Raw genomic sequence first — 19,609 nt, forward strand, 5'->3', positions numbered from 1 at the left:
AAGAGAGCGATTTTGCCTTTTCTACCGCAGTTTCCGCCGGCGAGAGGACGTAGGACTGAGAGTGTCGTGGCCAGAGGGCACTGATACCACTGAAGCGCCGGCTCGAGGACATAAAGCCGCCGCGACGCTTACTGACCAGGGGGATGAGGAAAAGAGAAGGCGCAGTACCGCAAAGCTGCTCCCAGCCGCCGCGTCCGCTTGTAAACAGACCCAGGCACGTGACCATGGGAACTCCACGGCTTGTCTGAGGTAGTGACGGGCGCCTGGTTCATGAAAACAAAGAGAGCGGAAAGAGGTAGGATACCCGGCAAGCAGCGACTGAAGCGGGCCCTTTCTGCCAGAAGCAGCATCCCGAGCAGAAGGGGCCCTGCAATCCTCGGCCGCTAGTGGTCCGCTGGCCAAAGATGGCTGATGTTGTAGCAAAGTAAGGGATGCGGCCACTGAAAACAGATTTAGTTAGAACTGAGCTTTGAAAGGGACGAAAAGAGGGGGTAGGCAAGAGAGCGGATGTCGCACCATGTCCTTCGCTCTAGAAGAGGCCCTGGAGGCGGACTGGGTGGCCGTCAGACCGAACGTCTTCGAAGAGAAAGAGAAGCACAAGTTCGTGTTCATCGTTGCCTGGAATGAGATCGAAGGCAAGTTTGCCATAACGTGCCACAACCGGACGGCGCAGAGACAAAGGAGCGCCACCCGGGAAGGTAGGTCTCGCACACCGGAGCCCGGCGGGTCCGACCCGACCGCGGCAGCTGCCGCCGGGAGCTCCGCCAAGGGCAAAGCGGAGTTCCGCAGCCCCCCGAGGAGGACCTCGGCCCCAAAAAGCAGCAGCGGCGACCGAGGAGGGGAGCCGTTGATCGGGAGTCCGGGGAGCAGAGTGGAAGCTGCCAGAGGAATTACTGTCTGGCCTAAGACGAGCTTAGGCAGTCCGACTCGGAATGCTGGGAAAGAGAGAGGGCGAGCCGGAGTAGAGCCCCCAGCCCGAGCCCCGCGAGCTGCCACCGAGGAACCGGAGGTCCTAGACGTGGCGCAGGAGGAGGAGGCCGAGCTGCTAGACATAGATGCGCAGGAGGAATGCAGCTGGGCCGGCCTCTTCTCTTTCCACGATCTGAAAGCAGTGCACCAGCAGCTCTGCGCTGTGAACTGCGAGTTGGAGCCCTGCTTGCCCGTCTTCCCCGAGGAGCCCTTAGGCGTGTGGACAGTGCTATTCGGGCCTCCTGAGCTCTCCGACCTGGAACTCGATAGCCTCTGCTGCCAGCTGCAGTTCTATCTGGGTCATGCGCTGGACACCTGCGGCTGGAAGATCCTCTCGCAGGTCCTGTTCACTGAGAGCGATGACCCCGAAGAGTATTATGAAAGCCTCAGCGAACTGCGCCAAAAGGGCTACGAAGAGGTTTTGCAGAGGGCAAGAAAACACCTTCAGGAGGTTAGATGCAACTTTTCTTATCCCTGCACTCTTAAGATTCTGCTTTGACTTTTTGCTTGCTGGTGATGCCAGTGGAGAGATTTTATGTGCTTTTATAATTTAGAAAGCTACTTCTGGGGAAACAAACAAATACTTTTTTTCTCTTAATATTCTCAGGTTTTGTTCTACCTTTTCAAGCTTTTACAACTGCAATAATATGTACAGTACTTTGAAATAATATTATCTCCTAGGGTTAAGTAGAAAAATAAAGAGAGGTAAAGACAGTAATGTAATATGGCTATCCAATTTGTCCATCCGTGCAGGCTACTCTCCCTTTCACTCCCTTAGACATCCTATGTACAGGTACTCATCGACTTACGACCTATGCAAGTTACGACTGTTCGACTTTATGACAGGTTTACGACAGTTCCCCCCACCAGCTGTTAGCAGTGCCAGTCTCCCGCACTCCCAAGTCTCACTATGCAGCAGTAATACTATAAAGAGGAGGAGGCGCCACAACGAATGTTCACCACAGAGGGATTGTGCTGTGTTTGACTTAGAAAGTAAGAAAATGTTGGTAAAATATGACTTTAAGATGATTACAATATCATTACACAGTCTAATGTAGTATTCTTACCTTAATCTAACATAGGCTGACTTACGTCCCAATCAACTTACGACCTGTCATTTGGAACCAATTGCGGTCGTAAGTTAACGAGTACCTGTATTGCAAACTTTCTTGCTGTCTCCAGTGGCATGGTGTACCTAGGGTATGTGACACCAGGGGCTGATCATTTTTTTAACATCCCCTCAATATTTAAAGGGATTGGAGGAGCACCCCTTAGGAGCTGCATCCGGGGTGGACTGCCCCGCTTCTCCCCCCCCCCTTCCCGGTATGCCACTGCCTGAGGAAGGGGATTTTGGTCTCCAGAAGTTAGTTTAAAAAATGTATTAAAATTAGTACAGTAAAAAGATTACCTTTTTTTCATTTTTTATTTATAAATGTCTTATCAATATAGTTACAATATACAGTGGTGCCTCACACAACGAACTTAATCCGTTCCAGGAGCAAGTTTGTTATGTGAAACGTTCGTTGTGTGAAACGCGTTTTCCCATAAGAATACATGTAAAACAAAATAATTCGTTCTGCAGCCCTGTTTTCCCATAAGAATACATGTAAAACAAAATAATTCGTTCTGCAGCCCTACATTTCCCTCCCTCCACCTCACCTTATATGCAGAGTTTGCCAGCTTTCTTTTTCACCCAGCCGCACGCTTTCAAAAAGCTGTGCACGCGCAGCTGCTGAAGTTGATCAATGTTCTCCTCTCCTGCAACTTCCGGTTTCCGGTTGCGTCAGAGGAGAAGATTGAACAACAGAGCATGCGCGCATGTGCTGCTCTTTGAAAGTGTGTGGCTGGCCGAAAAAGAAAGCCGGAAAACTCGGCATCTAAGGTAAGGTGGAGGGTGCTGCTGTTCCCGGCTCACATTAGGAAGCGGCGAGAGTAGTTCCGCCCCCCCCCCGGGCCCCTCGGGCGACTTCGTTGTGTGAAACGAAGTTCGTTATAGGGAGCAAGACAAAAAGTTCGTTATGCGCAGCGTCCGCTGTGCGAGGCGTCCGTTATGCGAGGCACCACTGTATTCTAAAGCAACAAAAAAAAATCTTATTTTTCTATCTCTAGTCATCTCTGGTTTCTGCTTTCCTCATCTTCTCTTCATTCCATCCAGAGTTGCTCTCTTTTTCTGTCCCTTCCATTTTGTTTCCACTTCCTCCCCCATGCTCTGGCATCTCTCCCTTCTCCTTTCCTTCCCTCATTCCCACCCCAACTCGCCACATGGTCTGGCATCTACTTCCCTTCCCCCATGCCCTGGGATCTCTCTCCTTCCTTTCCTTCCATCTGTCCCTCCATGCTCTGGCATCTCCTTTTCCCTCTCACCCTTCCTTCCCAATGCTCTGGCCTCTTTCCCTCCTTCCTTTCCTTCCCTCTTCCCAGTTGGGTTCAGCATTCTCTTTCTCCCTCCCCTCTCTTTGTCACCCTGCAGTCAGCAGCGCAACGTTCACAATTCGTTGCTCTTGCCTGCATCAGGCCTTCCTCTATGCTCGGTCCGGCCTTTGTGGAAACAGGAAGTAGGCGGGACCTGGCAGAGAGAAAGGCTCAGTGACTACAAGAGAATTGTGGATGCTGCTGTCGGGAAGAAGTTCTTGACACCGGCCCTTGGAGGAGTAATTGGAGTACTTTTATGGGCAGCACCTGGGATGGACCCCCCACCACCACTTGGTAAGCAACTAGCTGTCTCACAATTTAAGGACATGAATTGACAGTTGCATACCAAATTACATCTTAGGTCTCTTGAGAATGGAATGCTGGAAATACATCGTAAATAAATGAAATCAATGTGTACATTTATATGTGAATCTAAAGCAATAATGATTTGGAAGAATCATCATTTCTATTTAAAAATGGGAAAAACCAAATTTTTAGGTCTTACAAATAACTAATATCAAGCATCCAGGTAATAAATAAGGTTGTGGCTCATGCGATATCCATTTTTATCACTATGGCCCTTTAACTTTTCTTTGTTGTAGAATTTCCCTACGCTACCATCTGTTGCTTTGCATGTATGATACTTGACATTGAGAGGGAGGTTACAGTAAATAGCTGTTCTAGTTCAAATGGCATACCAATCTTTGACCAGTGAGTTGTGCTCCCGTACTCGAGAGTTTGTGTAGAAGGCATCATCTACATTTTCTGGCTCCTCCTCCTCTGACCCTGCTCTGAGCTCCTCAGTTCATCATTTTATATTGAGTTGAAGGCATCATTTGTCTCTGTTCTCTTTTTTTATTCTCAGTTGTTTTTACCACTTTTAGAGGCTTTTTGGTGCCTAGTTGCTGCTCTGCCTTGGTGGAGGCATTCTCAGTTGGTGTCAGTAGCTGGGGGCTACCCTGATTCAGGGTACCTACTTGGCCAGCCTGCACTAACACTAGGATAGCCCGGGACCGGGGGCTGAGGGACGTATATTACCAGCTGCACTGTGAGTACTTTGTCTATGGGACACATTGGGAGGTCTCTAATTCCCACTTTTGGGGGGGTGTCTGGGGCAAGGTTTTGGGTTCTCTACCATCAAAAACCCTTTCCTCTATGATTTTGGTGCTTTTCTCTTGTTGCCTTATGCTTTTTTTTTTTGTGCCATCATGCAGATGTGGTGACCAACCATTTTAGAGTTTGTCCTGATTTTAGGAATCTCTACTTCAAAATCTTCTCAATTTCATTCAAAATTGAGAAATATATAGACTTTTCAGGACATTTGGCATCTGGATTGTTCAAGATTTGTGCTGGACGGGTACCTGAGAAGTGTCCATGCATTACATTCTGTGGACTTCGTGCATTTAGCCCCTTCTGGTCATTTTAGGCTTCTGAGTCGCAGGGTTCCCCCTTCCCGTGAACCATTGAATAGCAGCTCGCTGCCTTATGTGAAGTGCTAACACATGGAGGCAAGGAGAACTGGGGGCATTAATTCTTGTCTGCCCCCGTTGGGCTTTACTCTTGCTTTTGTTCAGCTAATGTTTAAAACATATTGGGGTCCATCTGATTCCACTTCTATTATTCAAGGGGTTTTATTTCCCTTTTAAGATGGTAATCTTCCCAGGGCTACACAGTCTCTTGACCCTGAAGTCCAGCCAAATGGAGGCTGGAATGACTGGGGGGGGTCAGATTCAATGCCTTTACTCCCCCGTGAGGATTCTTCGCTCTCTGTATTGGGAGTCTCTGATGTTCCTGGACCAGGGGGAGAACCCAGCAGTGGCCTTGCTGGAGGTTACTGCAGAATCATTGCGGATTCTGTACTTGGATTCTCTTCAAACCACTGCTGTTCAGAGAACTGTCATGAGCAGCACTAAGCCACAGTCTACCAACTTTCCTTTTTATCTGGACGTCACCGTGATGCCGACAAAGTAGTAGGATGTTCTAGAGCAGTGGTCTCAAACTCGCGGCTTGGGGGCCACATGCGGCCCACCAGGTACTATTTTGAGGCCCTCGGTAAGTTTATCATAATCACAAAAGTAAAATAAAAGTTTCTTGATCATATATCTCTTTAGCTATAAATTGCAATATTATTATTAAGACTTAGCCAAAAGAAAAGATTTATAAACTATAAAGAGTTTTACCTCATGCAAAATCGTCATGTCTTTAATAAGACATTAACTATTTTTTTCTGAGGCCCTTCAAATACCTACAAATCCAAAATGTGGCCCTGCAAAGGGTTTGAGTTTGAGACCACTGTCCTAGAGGGTCTCCTGGGGTGGCGTGGCTAAGTTGTACCTGCTGGCTCAGGAATTTCTGGCACTTTTGTTTTGCCTAATGTGGATTCCTTGGTAGCACAAGTCACCTGTCGCACTTCCCTTACCAATGAGGGTGGGGTGGTTCTCGAGGATAAATAAGACCACAGGGTGGACTTGGTACTCAAAAGACAGTTTAAAGCACTGGCATTGGAGCTGAAAACAGCGGCGGTAGCATCCTTCATGGCCAACATCTGCCATACTCTTCTGTATCACACTCTTGCAGAGGAGGAGGATGCCTATTCCCAGTTTCTGTTATTGATGATGGATTGTGTAACAGATGCTTTCTGTGACATTTTTTGGGTAACGAGTAAGGTCTTGGCCTTCTTAATCTTGGCTCCTAGAATGCTCTGGATTTGATAGTGGGCTGGGAACTTTGCCTCTAAAGCAGAGGTGTCAAATGTCCGTCCTCGAGGGCTGCAATCCAGTCGGGTTTTCAGGATTTCCCCAATGAATATGCATGAGATCTATTAGCAAACAATGAAAACAGTGCATGCAAATAGATATCATGCATATTCATTGGGGAAATCCTGAAAACCCGACTGGATTGTGGCCCTCGATGATTGACATTTGACACCCTGCCCTAAAGCCACATTAAGTCGGCTACCTTTTAAGGGTCAGATGCTGTTTAAAAAAGGCCTGGATGATCTCATGGCTTGCATGGCAGAGCATCAGCCTAGGTCCCTCCCCGGCAGTAGACTTCAGGTCCCTGACGGGGCTGGTCATGGCTCCTTTCATAGAGGAAAACACCCTCCAGGGATTCAAGGCAAAGTTAGACAAGTTCCTGCTAAATAAAGGCGTACGCTGGAAGGGCGCTGGTCTTTGACAGGAGGGCCGCCGCGTGAACAGACTGCTGGGCATGATGGACTACTGGTCTGTCCCAGCAGTGGCAACTCTTATGTTCTTTCGTGGTCTCTTCCACGCAGAGCATTTCTCGCTTCCCAGCAGCGTTTCATGAGCTCTAGGTGCTCTTCAGGCTCCACTTCATGTCCAGCAGTGGCCCTAAGAAGTCCCAGTGACACTGGGGATCTACCCAGGATGGAGGAGGGGGAGGGGTGGCTGTCAGAGGTAGAAAAGGGTGGGATTGAGAAATAATTCTTCCAGCGCAATAGGTGAGATCTTCTAGGTAGCTGGGTTATTTCCCCATACCAGCATGCTGCAGAAGGAATCCCTTAAAATTTTGAGTTTTGCCTAGATAACTGCTGAGATGGGAGTCCTTGGGCTCTCCTCATGCCAGGATTGTACAAATTTAGCACATTTAGAGCATCCTTGTGCCATGTACTGTGTGGTACAGCTGGGGGGGAGGGGCTGTAGCACCCAGCTTAGTTCCTCCCCTCCCCCTCCACAAAAGCAGGTGATCAAACGCTCAGCTAGCCTGGCTGGGCAGCCGGCATTGCTTTCGGGGCTGGGCACGGCTGGTTCTTCTGCCTAAGAAATTCAAATTTAAGTCATCTAAGGGTGACTCTGCCCCAGGAGCCGGACACCTTTTCTAAATTCATGAGATATTTTTGTGGACAGAGTTCAAAACAAGTCATCTTCCCTTGTGTAGCCTTAATTCGCCTCCATGGCATCTCTTAGTGATATAGTGCCTTTGGGCACGTTCTTGCTGCAGCCTGCTGCGGCTCTTGCACTGTCTGATCCTGATCTGGGGGATCTGGATGATCTTTACCTTACTGATCCCTTGTTTGCTGGTACAGTGCTTCCTGGACTGGGGGATCCGGGCTTGTATGTTGGATATGCAGATTCTTCAGAGGCCTTGGATCCTGGTGATGATCCTATGGTCCTGCGCTATTTAAGTTTTTGGCTCTGCCGGACCTTCTTGTTGAGTCTTTGTAGGAATTAAACTTAGTCATTCAGCCAGCTCTATCCACTTCCACCTCCTGGCTTTGTAATGTGTGCTCGCAGTCTGTGACTTTTCCCTGGCATCTGGATATGAGCTTTCTGGTCTCGGAATAGTTTGACTCTGGAGGGTGCTCTGAAAAGTGCTAGAGCTATGTCATGCTTTTATCCTCTGCACAGGAGTGTCAGCAGCTTTTGTGTCAGCCCAGGGTGGATTCTTTGGTGGCGCAGGTGACCAAGTGCACTTCTCTTCTCAGTGAGGGGTGTGTGGTGTTGAAGGATATACAAGACCACTGTGTGGATGTGGTCCTCAGAAAACATTTTGATGCAGCTTCATTAGGTATCAAAACTGCTGGGGCCACATCTTTTGTTACACGCACCTCACACACTGGAAAGTGAAGCGATAGATCCCCCCCTCCCCACCTTCTCAATTACTGATGGCTGGAACGGATTATATGGCAGATGCCTTATATGACCTTGAGGGTTTGGCAAAGGTGTCAGCATACTCTATTTTGGCTCGTTTTTAAGGGGCAATTGTTGTTTGGTAACATAGAAACATGATGGCAGATAAAGGTCAAATAGCCCATCTAGTCTGCCCATCCGCAGTAACCATTATCTTTCTCTCTCCGAGAGATCCACATGCCTATCCCAGGCTCTTTTGAATTCAGACGCAGTTTATTATTAGGTGTTTTTATATATATATATACCGTCTATCAAGGTTTATCTAAGTGGTTTTACAATCAGGTACTCAAGTATTTTCCCTATCTGTCCCGGTGGGCTCTCTCTATCTCCACCACTTCATACATTCTGTAAAAAAAAGTATTTCCTTAGATTACTCCGGAGCCTATCACCTCTTAACTTCATCTTATGCCCTCTCATTGTAATAGAAACATGGCAAAGGCCTGGATGACCTCATGGATTCTGTGATGGACAATCGCCCTAAGACCCTGCCTGATTGTAGGCCCAGATCCTCTAGGGTTTCTGGTCATTCTAATTTTCGTGGCTCATAGTGTTCCAGGCTATATGTGAATGCCACGTTGCAGAGATTTTACCAGGGCCACCAACGCCGCTACACTGATTACAGGCGTTCCCATTCTGCACCCCCTACCAGAAAGACACAATGATGCCAGGCCGAGGGATACCCCTCTGCGATTAGAGGACTGGCTCTCAGCATTTCTTCCTGCCTGGATGTGCATCACGTCAGACCAGTGGGTCTTGAACATTATTCAATCGGACTACAAATTGGAATTTGTCCAGCCTCTGTTAGATTGGTTTGTGAATTCTCCTTCAGGATGCTCAGACAAGGCACTTGAGTTCAGGCCACTGTGCAGTGCTTACTGGATATTCCAAGCTATAGAGCGGGTACCACCTAACCTCTCGGGCTCAGACAGATACTCTGTATACTTTATTGTGCCAAAGGCTCAGAAAATTGGAGACCTATTCTGGATCTTCAGCACCTGAATGCGGCTCTCAAGATTTCCTTCTTCCGAATGGAGACAGTGTGTTCGGTCATTGCAGCAGTGGCTCCAGAGGAGTTTCTTGCCTCCTTGGACCTTACAGAGGCGCACTTGCACATTCCCATTTTTCTGGCCTACCTCAAATTTCTGCAGTTTCATGTTCTGGAACATCATTACCAGTTCGTGGCCCTGCCCTTTGGGCTAGCAACAGTGCCTTGGACATTCACCAAGGTGATGATGGTAGTGGCAGCTTACCTGCGAAACATGGGCCTACAAGTTTACCCTTACTTAGACGACTGGCTGATGGAGCTCCTCATACTGGTGCTCCAGGTGCTGGAAGACCTGAACTGGATTGTCAACTTCAGGAAGAGCCATCTGACATCCAGACAGTCGCTGGAATACCTGGGACTCTACGTACATCCAGTTTCTTCAACAGGCAGTCCTGTGTCCTGGAACCTGTCTGCTAAAAGGCAGGCAAACACACTTCTGACTAGCATGGAGAGCCGAAACAATCTTCGGCAAAAAGGAAGGAACCGTCCGAAAGGAAATCTTGCCTCCAAAATCCAGAGAAAAGGGTCTCAGCAAGAGAAAGCCTGTAGTTCTGACACACAACGCGCCGAAGTAATGGCACCAGAAAAATGGTATTGAGTGTCAAGTCCAAGAGGGAAGTATCTTGAAGGGGATCAAAAGGAGCCTTGACAAAGCTAGACAACACCAGGTTAAGGTCCCAGGTGAGGAAAGGATGCTTAACTGGCGGTCGGACATGAAGAGCCCCCTTCAAGAATCAAACAGCATGTGTTCTGGTAGGAATGAATGTTGAGAAGCATACAGTGTGCTTTTTGTAGCTTTAATTTTGTAGTTAACAACTTTGTGTTGTTAATAAGATTATATTGTGTGTGTGTGTATATATATATATATATATATGAAAAATAAATGGAAAAATGGTATTACAATTAGTACTATTATGGGAGCGGGTCTGGAGCAGAGCTTTCGGGCCCCCCCAAACAAAAAAAGTGTTCCACTGGCTATGCCTAGAATGACTATTTGAATAAAGTTGGGATTAAATATGGTAACATCTATGAGGTGAAAATAACCAGGTGAATTGCTGGAATGGTATCTCAGGGTGAGGAAGGATCTATACTTCTACTAAGACTAACGGCCTCTTTTACAAAGCCGCACTAGTGGCTGCGCTGTGCTAACGGCCCCGAAGCCCATAGAGATTTAAAGGGCTTCGGAGCTGTTGCCGCACGGCTTTGTAAAAGGGGCCGTAAGTATTTTAATAAAATTTTGGCCTGCGACTTTGCCTGTGTTTCAGATTTTGGCCCCTTATGTGATTGAGTTTGACATCCCTGCTCTAGAGTCTCTGGGTCTGTTGTCAGGCAGTCTTGGGCTGGCAGTCTACCACACAAATCATAAGATTGTCCAGACACTTGCCGAATAACAAACCACTCCTTAAAAGGGAGCCTGCTGAGAGTGGCTTTAGAGTTGAAATCTCCAGCCCATTGTCTGATCCAGAGCATTCTGTGGGCAGAAATTAAACAACACTTTACTCGTGACACAAACGATAGAATAGAGAGCATCCGTCACATAATCCACTCCAGACAAAAGGAGCTGAGGTAAGGGCATCTTGTCTTCGCGCTCCAGAGTACATAGCCTGTAAAGACAGGCACGTGTCACAAAGGATGCTGCTGAGGCCGCTTGACTCCCAAAGTCAATGCCACGAAAAGCCTCGTGAGGACCACATTCCCACCATGATCCTGCATATCCTTGAGCACTACACTGCCTTCACTCAGAAGAGAGGTGCGTTTAGTAACCTGCGCAATCAAGGATGCCTCTTTAGGCTGTGTAAAAAGCTGCTGGCACTCCTGTGCCATAGGATATAGCCATGACATGGCTCTTACAACTTTGAGGGACCCCTCTGGAGAATCCCACTACTCGGTCACTAAGACATTAATGTCCGGATGCCATAGACTGAACCCTTGCTCCACTCATAAGGGAGGAGGAAGTATATCAGGGGTCTCAAAGTTCCTCCTTGAGGGCCACAATCCAGTCAGGTTTTCAGGATTTCCCCAATGAATATGCATGAGATCTATGTGCATGCACTGCTTTCAATGCATATTCATTGGGGAAATCCTGAAAACCCGACTGGATTGCGGCCCTCAAGGAGGGACTTTGAGATCCCTGAAATAGATGAAACTGGCTGAGTCTAAATTTAGGTTACGCAAGGACTCGGAAATGAGATCCAGCAGAGCCATGGGCTTAATTAAGCACAGGGCCATGGGATCACCCCAGAATCCAAGGCCAAAACAGGATCCAAAGCGGGGAGGTGCATCCTGAGATAGTAAGAGAATAGTGAGGGACTCGATCATCATCTGTGTCCCCATTGAAAATATCTCCAAAGCCCTGGGCAGTGGTAGACTGAGAGGAAAATGCACTCAGAGGGACCGAGCCCTCATGTGCAGTATCTGAAGCGCATCCCTCCTTCCCTTTGGAAAGAGGGCTGTCCTGAAAAACTTTCCACATTAAATAGACAAATTCAGGTGAAGATGCCATACCAGGTAGCATAGAGTCACCCAAAGATGACTCTAATTTTCGTCTCTCGGGCTCTTCGGCTTCCACACCTTTTTGTGCAAGATGGCCGCTGTTCTTAGGTCCAGAAAAGAAAGATGCATGAACCCCCGGGCTAGCTGCCCTTTTCTGTAGAGGAACTTCATTAAAATATTCTCAAAATAGGTCTCTTTTATAGTCTGCTGCCATTATAGGTTTTCTCCATCAAGGAGAGAATAATATGACAAACCTCAGGCTATATATATACAAAGATTCTAAGACTTTGTGGAGTATTCTGCTCAAAAGGTTTCGCTTTTATTTTTATAGCTTATACCCCCCCACACTTACCTTCTTGTACAGATATATACTTAGCACTTAAGAGGTAAGGAGTTGATTCTGTGTAAATCAGTTTGCAAAGGAACAATGGTGCTAAGGTCTTTTTCGCCTGTTTATGGTTTATTTATTTATATCCCACCCTTACCCAAGAAGGGTTACAAAATAACATACATATACATGAATCAAAAGCAATAAAAATTAAATAGGTGACCAGCACCTCACTTTCATCCTAGGTTTAAAAAATCAACTCCAGGAGGGCATGGATATAGAATTAGTCAAAGACATTGAGAATATCACTTTGCGTGGAGACACAGTATTGTTAGGAGACTTCAATATGCCTGATGTGGATTGGAACAAACTTTCTGCTGCGTCCAGCGGCAGCAGGAAGCTATTAACCTCTATAAAGGGAGCGAGACTCAGACAAATGGTATTAGAGCCCACTAGGGATCTGGCGATACTAGACCTAATACTCACCAAAGGAGAAAATGTCACAGAGATCTCGGTAGGTGATACGTTGGCCTCCAGTGACCACAACATGATATGGTTCAACCTTAGGAAAGGTTTCACTAAGTCAAGCACATCAACCAAGGTCCTCAACTTTAAGGGCACAAACTTCGAAAGCATGGGAAATTTCGTCCATCGGGCACTGCAAAACCATGCCGAAACAGATAATGTAGAGGTAATGTGGTCAACTCTGAAATCAACCTTACACGAAGCAACCAACCGCTACGTCAAATCAGTAAGTAAACGGCGTAGAAACAATAGACCACAGTGGTTCTCTGAGGAGACCTCAGACCTCATAAAAAAGAAGAAAAGAGCGTTCATCCTCTACAAACTATCAGGGAAGCGAGAATCCAAGGAAGACTATTTGGCCAAGTCAAAAGCGGTCAAAACGGCAGTCAGGGAGGCCAAACTCCGAATGGAGGAGAACCTTGCGAAGAACATCAAAAAGGGCAATAAATCCTTCTTTTGGTATATTAGTGACAGAAAAAGAAACACAGATGGGATAGTACGCCCTAAGAAACTATGTAGAATCGGAAGCTGACAAAGCCAAACTTTTAAATGAATACTTCTGCTCGGTTTTCACTTGCGAGGCGCCGGGATCCGGCCCTCAGCTGCCGACAAAGGAAAACTCGTAAGACTCGTTTCAAAATTTTGAGTTTACGCCCAGCAGTGTCTACAAGGAGCTACCAAGACTCAAGGTGAACAAAGCTATGGGACCGGACAAACTACACCCCAGGGTGCTCAGGGAGTTGAGTGACGTCCTTGCGGAACCGTTATCCGCGCTTTTCAATCTTTCCCTAAGTACAGGAAGAGTCCCGTTGGTTTGGAAAATGGCTAACGTCATTCCACTCCACAAAAAGGGATGCAGGACGGAGGCTGAGAATTATAGACCGGTGAGTCTCGCATCGATAGTGAGTAAACTTATGGAAACACTAATCAAACGCCAATTGGATACAATCCTGAATGAGGAGAATCTACGAGATCCCCATCAACATGGTTTTACGAAGGGAAGGTCCTGCCAATCTAATCTGATCAGCTTCTTTGACTGGGTAACAAGAAAGCTGGATATAGGGGAGTCCCTGGACGTCGTGTACTTGGACTTCAGCAAAGCGTTTGATAGCGTCCCACACCACAGGTTATTGAGCAAGATAGGTTTGATGGGGCTGGGTGAAACATTAACCGCATGGGTTAGGGACTGGCTTAGAGGTAGACTTCAAAGGGTAGTGGTAAACGGTACCCTCTCCGATACGATGGAGGTGATCAGTGGAGTGCCGCAGGGCTCGGTCTTGGGCCCGATCCTAATTAACATCTTCGTAAGAGACTTGGCTGAGGGGCTTCGAGGTAAAATTACATTATTCGCCGATGATGCCAAACTATGCAACATAGTAGGCAACCGCACAACAGATGAAAGCACAGTGCCTGACAAAAGCTCAATGCCCGACAGTATGACGCAGGACCTACTCCTGCTGGAGCATTGGTCAAAGACTTGGCAACTAAGTTTCAATGCCAAAAAATGCAAGGTCATGCACCTTGGCGGCAAAATCCATGCAGGACTTACACCCTAAATGGTGAGATCCTAGCAAGGACTGTAGCAGAACGTGACTTGGGGGTGATTATTAGCGAAGACATGAAGACTGCCAATCAAGTGGAGAAAGCTTCATCTAGGGCTAGACAAATCATGGGCTGTATCCGTAGAAGTTTCATCAGCCGTAAGCCCGAGGACATAATGCCGTTATACAGATCCATGGTGAAACCCCATCTGGAATACTGTGTACAATTCTGGAGGCCGCATTATCAAAAAGATGTGTGGAGAGTTGAGTCGGTTCAGCGAATGGCCACCAGGATGGTCTCAGGACTCAAGGATCTCCCGTATGAGGAATGACTGGGTAAGTTGCAGCTGTACTCACTCGAGGAAAGCAGAGAGAGGGGAGACATGATCGAGACGTTCAAATATGTCACGGGCCGTATCGAGGTGGAAGAGGATCTCTTTTTCCTTAAAGGACCCATGGCAACAAGAGGGCATCTGTTGAAAATCAGGGGTGGGAAATTTCATGGCGACACCAGAAAATATTTCTTCACCGAAAGGGTGGTTGACTGCTGGAATAATCTTCCACAACAGGTAATTGAGGCCAGCAGTGTGTCAGATTTTAAGAAAAGATGGGATTGGCATGTGGGATCTCTTCATGGAGGTAGTTAGGGGGTGGGCCATTAGTGTGGGCAGACTAGATGGGCCGTGGCCCTTTTCTGCTGTCATTTTCTATGTTTCTATAGTTCATTTGACAGAAAAGACGTTGGTAATCGCTTAAAATTCTGCAAATTCTGTTGTTAACATAGAACATAAAAACATGATGGCCAAATGGCCCATCTAATCAGCCCATCCGAAGTAACCATTATCTCTTTCTCTCTCCGAGAGATCCCATGTGCCTTTCGCAGGCCCTTTTGAATTCAGACACAGTCTCTTTCTCCACCACCTGTTCTGGAAGTCTGTTCCATGCATCTCAACCCTTTCTGTAAAAAAGTATTTCCTTAGAGCCTATCACCTCCTTAACTTCATCCTATGCCCTCTCATTGCAGAGTTTCCTTTCAAATGAAAGAGACTCAACTCTTGCGCATTTACATTACTTAGGTATTTAAACGTCTCTATTATATCTCCCCTCTCCCGCCTTTCCTCCTAAGTATACAGATTGAGATCTTTAAGTCTGTCCCCATATGCCATATGATGAAGACCACATACCATTTTAGTAGCCTTCCTCTGGAACGACTCCATCCTTTTTATATCTTTTTGAAGGTGCAGCCTCCAGAATTGTACACAATATTCTAAATGAGATCTCACCAAAGTCTTATACAGGAGCATCAATATCTCCTTTTTTCCTACTGGCCATACCTCTCTCCCTATGCAACCTAGCATCCTTCTAGCTTTCACCGTCACCTTTTCAACCTGTTTGGCCATCTTAAGATCATCACATACAATCACACCCAAGTCCCGCTCTTCTGTTGTGCACATAAGTTCTCTAAACTGTACTGTTCCCTTGGGTTTTTGCAGCCCAAATGCATGACCTTGCATTTCTTAGCATTAAATTATAGCTGCCAAATTTCAGACCATTCTTCAAGCTTCGCCAGATCTTCATGTTATTCACACCACCAGCATGTCTACTCTACTGCAGATTTTGGTATTATCCGCAAAGAGGCAAATCTTATCTGACAACCCTTCAGCAATATCGTTTATAAACATGTTAAAAAGAACAGGCCCAAGAACAAAACCTTGAGGCACACCATTGATAACATCCTTTTCCTCAGAGCGATCTCGATTGATCACTACCATCTGTCGCCTTCCACTCAACCAGTTCTTGACCCAGTCTGTCACTTTGGGACCCATCCTGAGGGCACTCAGTTTATTTATTAGACATCTGTGTGGAACACTGTCAAAGGCTTTGCTAAAATCTAAATACACCATATCTAGCACACATCCTCTATCCAATTCTCTGGTCACCTAGTCAAAGAAATTGATCATATTTGTCTGACAAGACCTACCTCTAGTGAATCCATTTTGCCTCCAGTCCTGTAATCCACAGGATTCCAGAAACTTGACCATTCTCTGTTTTAAAAGTGTTTCCATTAATTTGCTTGCCACAGAAGTCAGACTTACCGGCCTGTAATTCCCTATTTCTTCCTTGCTTCCACTTTTGTGGAGAGGGACCACATCCGCCCTTCTCCAGTCCTCCAGTACCACTCCTGACTCTAGAGACTCATTGAAAAGGTCAAGTTAGTGGAGCTAGCTACCAGAACTTCCCTAAGTTCCTTTAGCACCCTAGGATGTACACCATTCGGCCCCATCGCTTTGTCTATCTTTATTATAGCTAGCTCCTAATGAACACAACTCTCTGAAAATCGATCAGGGTCTATTACTCCTCCATCCCTATTCACGTTTGTCTTCTGCGGTTCCGCTCCTGGCGCCTCATCCGTGAACACAGAACAGAAATATTTGTTAAGCAGTTCGGCCTTTTCTTTATTTGCTTCTACATATTCCTCCCCTTAACCTTTGAGTCTCGCTTCTTCCTATCACTAATATATCTAAAAAAAAAGTCTTGTCTCACCATTTTACCGTGTCAGCTATTTTTTCTTCTATTTGTATCTTTGGTTTCCTAACTACACAGCCATCCTCTCTTAACTTTTCCAGATATTTTTGCTTGTCTTCCTTTTTCTGTGATCTTTTGTAGTTTATGAAAGCTAACAGCTTATTCCTTATCTTCTCAGCTACTACTTTTGAGAACCAAAGCGGCCTTCTTTTCCTCTTACTTGCCTCACAAAAAGTTTTTTCGCTCTTACAATCGCTTCTTTCAGTTTTGCCCACCGCATTTCTACTCCTTCCAGACAGTCCCAGCCAGACAATAATTCCTTGACATAAACCCCCATCCGAACAAAGTTAGTTTTTTAAAAAGTCTAGAACATTTGCTTTTGAATGAATCCTCTCTGTACCCATCTTAATGTTAAACCATACCATGCAGTATTCACTGGATGCCAGATGATTACCCACTGTAACATCAGAAACACTTTCCCTGTTTGTAAGCACTAAGTCCAGTATGACCCCCATCCCATGTGGGTTCCATTACCAACTGCTGGAATAGTTCGCCTTATAGAGAATCCAGGATCTCCCTACTTCTAGAAGACCCCACAATAGGGATACCCCAATCAACATCCGGCATGTTAAAATCACCTATTAGCAAGACTTCCTCTTTTTTTAGATATATTCTGAATGATTACTGTTAAATCTCTATCTACTTCTTCCGTCTGTGAAAGAGGCCTGTATATCACACCAATGTACCATAAATATATTCACCATTCCCTCTTTCCAAATTGATCCACAGTGCCTCTTCCTTGCCCTGCATATCCTGCAATTGTGTGGCTTTAATATGATCTTTAACCTATAACAAATAACGCCGCGGGAGCGGACTGCTGGGCGTGATGGACACATGGTCTGACTCAGCAGAGGTGATGCTTATGTTCTTATGTTATGTACCCCTTCTCCTTATCTTCCTACCTTGTCTTTCCTGAACAGATTATAGCCCGGTATAACTACATCCCAGTCATGATTCTCTTTGAACCATGTCTCTGTGATCGCCACTATAATCCAACTCCTCTTCTTCCATCACAGCTTCTAGATCCAGAATCTTGTTTCCCAAACTTTGAGCATTAGTATATACTGCTTTCCAGATATTGCCCCCTTTTCCCATCCGTGTAGAGGTATTCAATGATTTACTTACCTAAGGGCTTAGACTCACCCGGGAGCTTTGATCACCCTGCCCCATCACTTCTAGTTTAAAGCCCTCTTCAGTAGATTAGCCAGGCTGCTGGCAAAAGACACTTCTTTCCTTCTTTGATAGATGCACACCATCCCTGCTCAGGAGCCCTTGGAAGATCATCCCATGGTCCAGGAAGCCAAAATGCTCTTGATGACACCATCCACGTAGCCACGCATTCATTTCCAGGATGCGAGCTTCTCTTCCCTGGCCTTTACCCTTGAGAGGGAGGATGGACGAGAATGCCACCTGAGCATCTGACTGCTTCATCTTCTCTCCCAGAGCCTCAAAGTTTCTTTTGACACGTTCACAAGAGTACCTGACAGTATCGTTACTGCCAATGTGGATGAGCAGCATTGGATAGTAGTCATCAGGCTTGATGAGTCTTGGCAAGCTCTCTATAACATCTTGGATTTTGGCACCAGGCAGACAGCATACCTCTCGTGACATCATGTTTGGTCTGCAGATAGACGCTTCTGCACCCCTCAGAAGAGAATTGCCAACTACTACTACCTTATGCCTCCTAGTGGTCACGGATCCAGTACTTTTGGGGATTTCAAGCTTTGATCCTTCCTCTCCTTGAGATGCTCTCATCTCCTCCACTTCCAGGACAGTTCAAGGGCAGGGGTAGTCACAGTACCAATCTTACAGTGTTCTGTAATCTGAGTCCAGCTGTCTTCTCAGCACAGCCTCTTCTTCCCCACTACTGGAAATCTTTGACACCTCATGAACCATTTAATAAATATACCTCTCATTTTCATGGATGCTTTTCAATCTTGCCACCTCCTTTCTCAGTTTTTACTTCCTTCATGAGGGATTCAAGCTGAAGACAGCTTGTACATGGAGATATTCCCTCTGCCTAGGTAACATTTTCTGTTTGCACAGAGACAGAAGTTGTAATCTGAGCAGCAGCTTTGGTGATATGATGTTTCCCAGCCATACTGTGGTGCAGAAGAACTTACACCTGGAAGAAAAAAAAAAAAAGGGCAGAAAACTCCTACCAAAGTAATGCCCTTTAGATCCTGCAATTGTGTGGCTTTAATATGATCTTTAACATATAACGCTAATCCTCCTCCTTTTCTTTCTACCCTGTTCCAGAGGCAGACAGTAGTTCACAGGTTGCTATTAGTAAAGAAATGAGCTAGGGGTGGGCCTGCATCTTTAATGCTGATCCTCTATAACCGCTCTCTTAGAACCAGGCTTACTGAGGGTTAGGCACTAGGCCAGCATTCCTCCCCTCAAGGGTCACCTGTGAAGTCTGATCTCTTAAGAAAGTCCTCAGAGTTCAGTCTGCAACGAATATATAAAGGGAGCCTATTCCATTCTCTTGGGCCAATACAACAAATACTTTCAATCTAAGATCTTTACCAGTTGGAATTTGCAATTCTACAGCCCTGCAGATTGAAGTTAATGAGATGGAACATATGGCAGAATGCTCTTAATCAAACATTTTGGAGCCAAATTATGCAAACACATAAACTTTTAATAACAGCTTATAGTGATCCTATAGATCAACTTTAACTAATACAGACTCACTTAGCATTCGAACACATGTTCCCATCTCTCCAACCTAAACAATGTTCTAATTACTGAATTTTGTGCAACCCGGAGAGCACACAAAGACGAAGTTGGCACACCCAGAAGCACCAAATTACGGTAATCAAGGCCTGAAAAGATAATTGTCTGCAAAATAGTTTTAAACGTACAATTAGACAGATAAGGTCTAAGACAGGAATCTCAAAGTCCCTCCTTGAGGGCCGCAATCCAGTCAGGTTTTCAGGATTTCCCCAATGAATATGCATTGAAAGCAGTGCATGCACATAGATCTCATGCATATTTATTGGGGAAATCCTGAAAACCCAACTGGATTGCGGCTCTCAAGGAGGGACTTTGAGAT

At 46.0% G+C, this 19,609-nt stretch overlaps 1 protein-coding gene across 2 annotated transcripts in view; it reads left to right on the forward strand.

Moving 5' to 3' along the window:
• Positions 1-11: 11 nt before the first annotated feature.
• JMY (junction mediating and regulatory protein, p53 cofactor) overlaps positions 12-19,609 on the forward strand; it is a 182,389-nt gene continuing 162,791 nt past the window's right edge. Inside the window, exon 1 of one of the 2 annotated variants that reach the window (XM_033929536.1) lies at positions 12-1,420. In XM_033929536.1, the coding sequence (XP_033785427.1) occupies positions 518-1,420 (903 nt within the window). In that variant the 5' untranslated portion in view covers positions 12-517. The remainder of the gene's footprint in view (positions 1,421-19,609) is intronic. The other variant, XM_033929527.1, reaches the window with a different exon arrangement.

Source organism: Geotrypetes seraphini, chromosome 1 (genome assembly GCF_902459505.1).
Source record: "Geotrypetes seraphini chromosome 1, aGeoSer1.1, whole genome shotgun sequence".
Taxonomy (NCBI): Eukaryota; Metazoa; Chordata; class Amphibia; order Gymnophiona; family Dermophiidae; genus Geotrypetes; species Geotrypetes seraphini.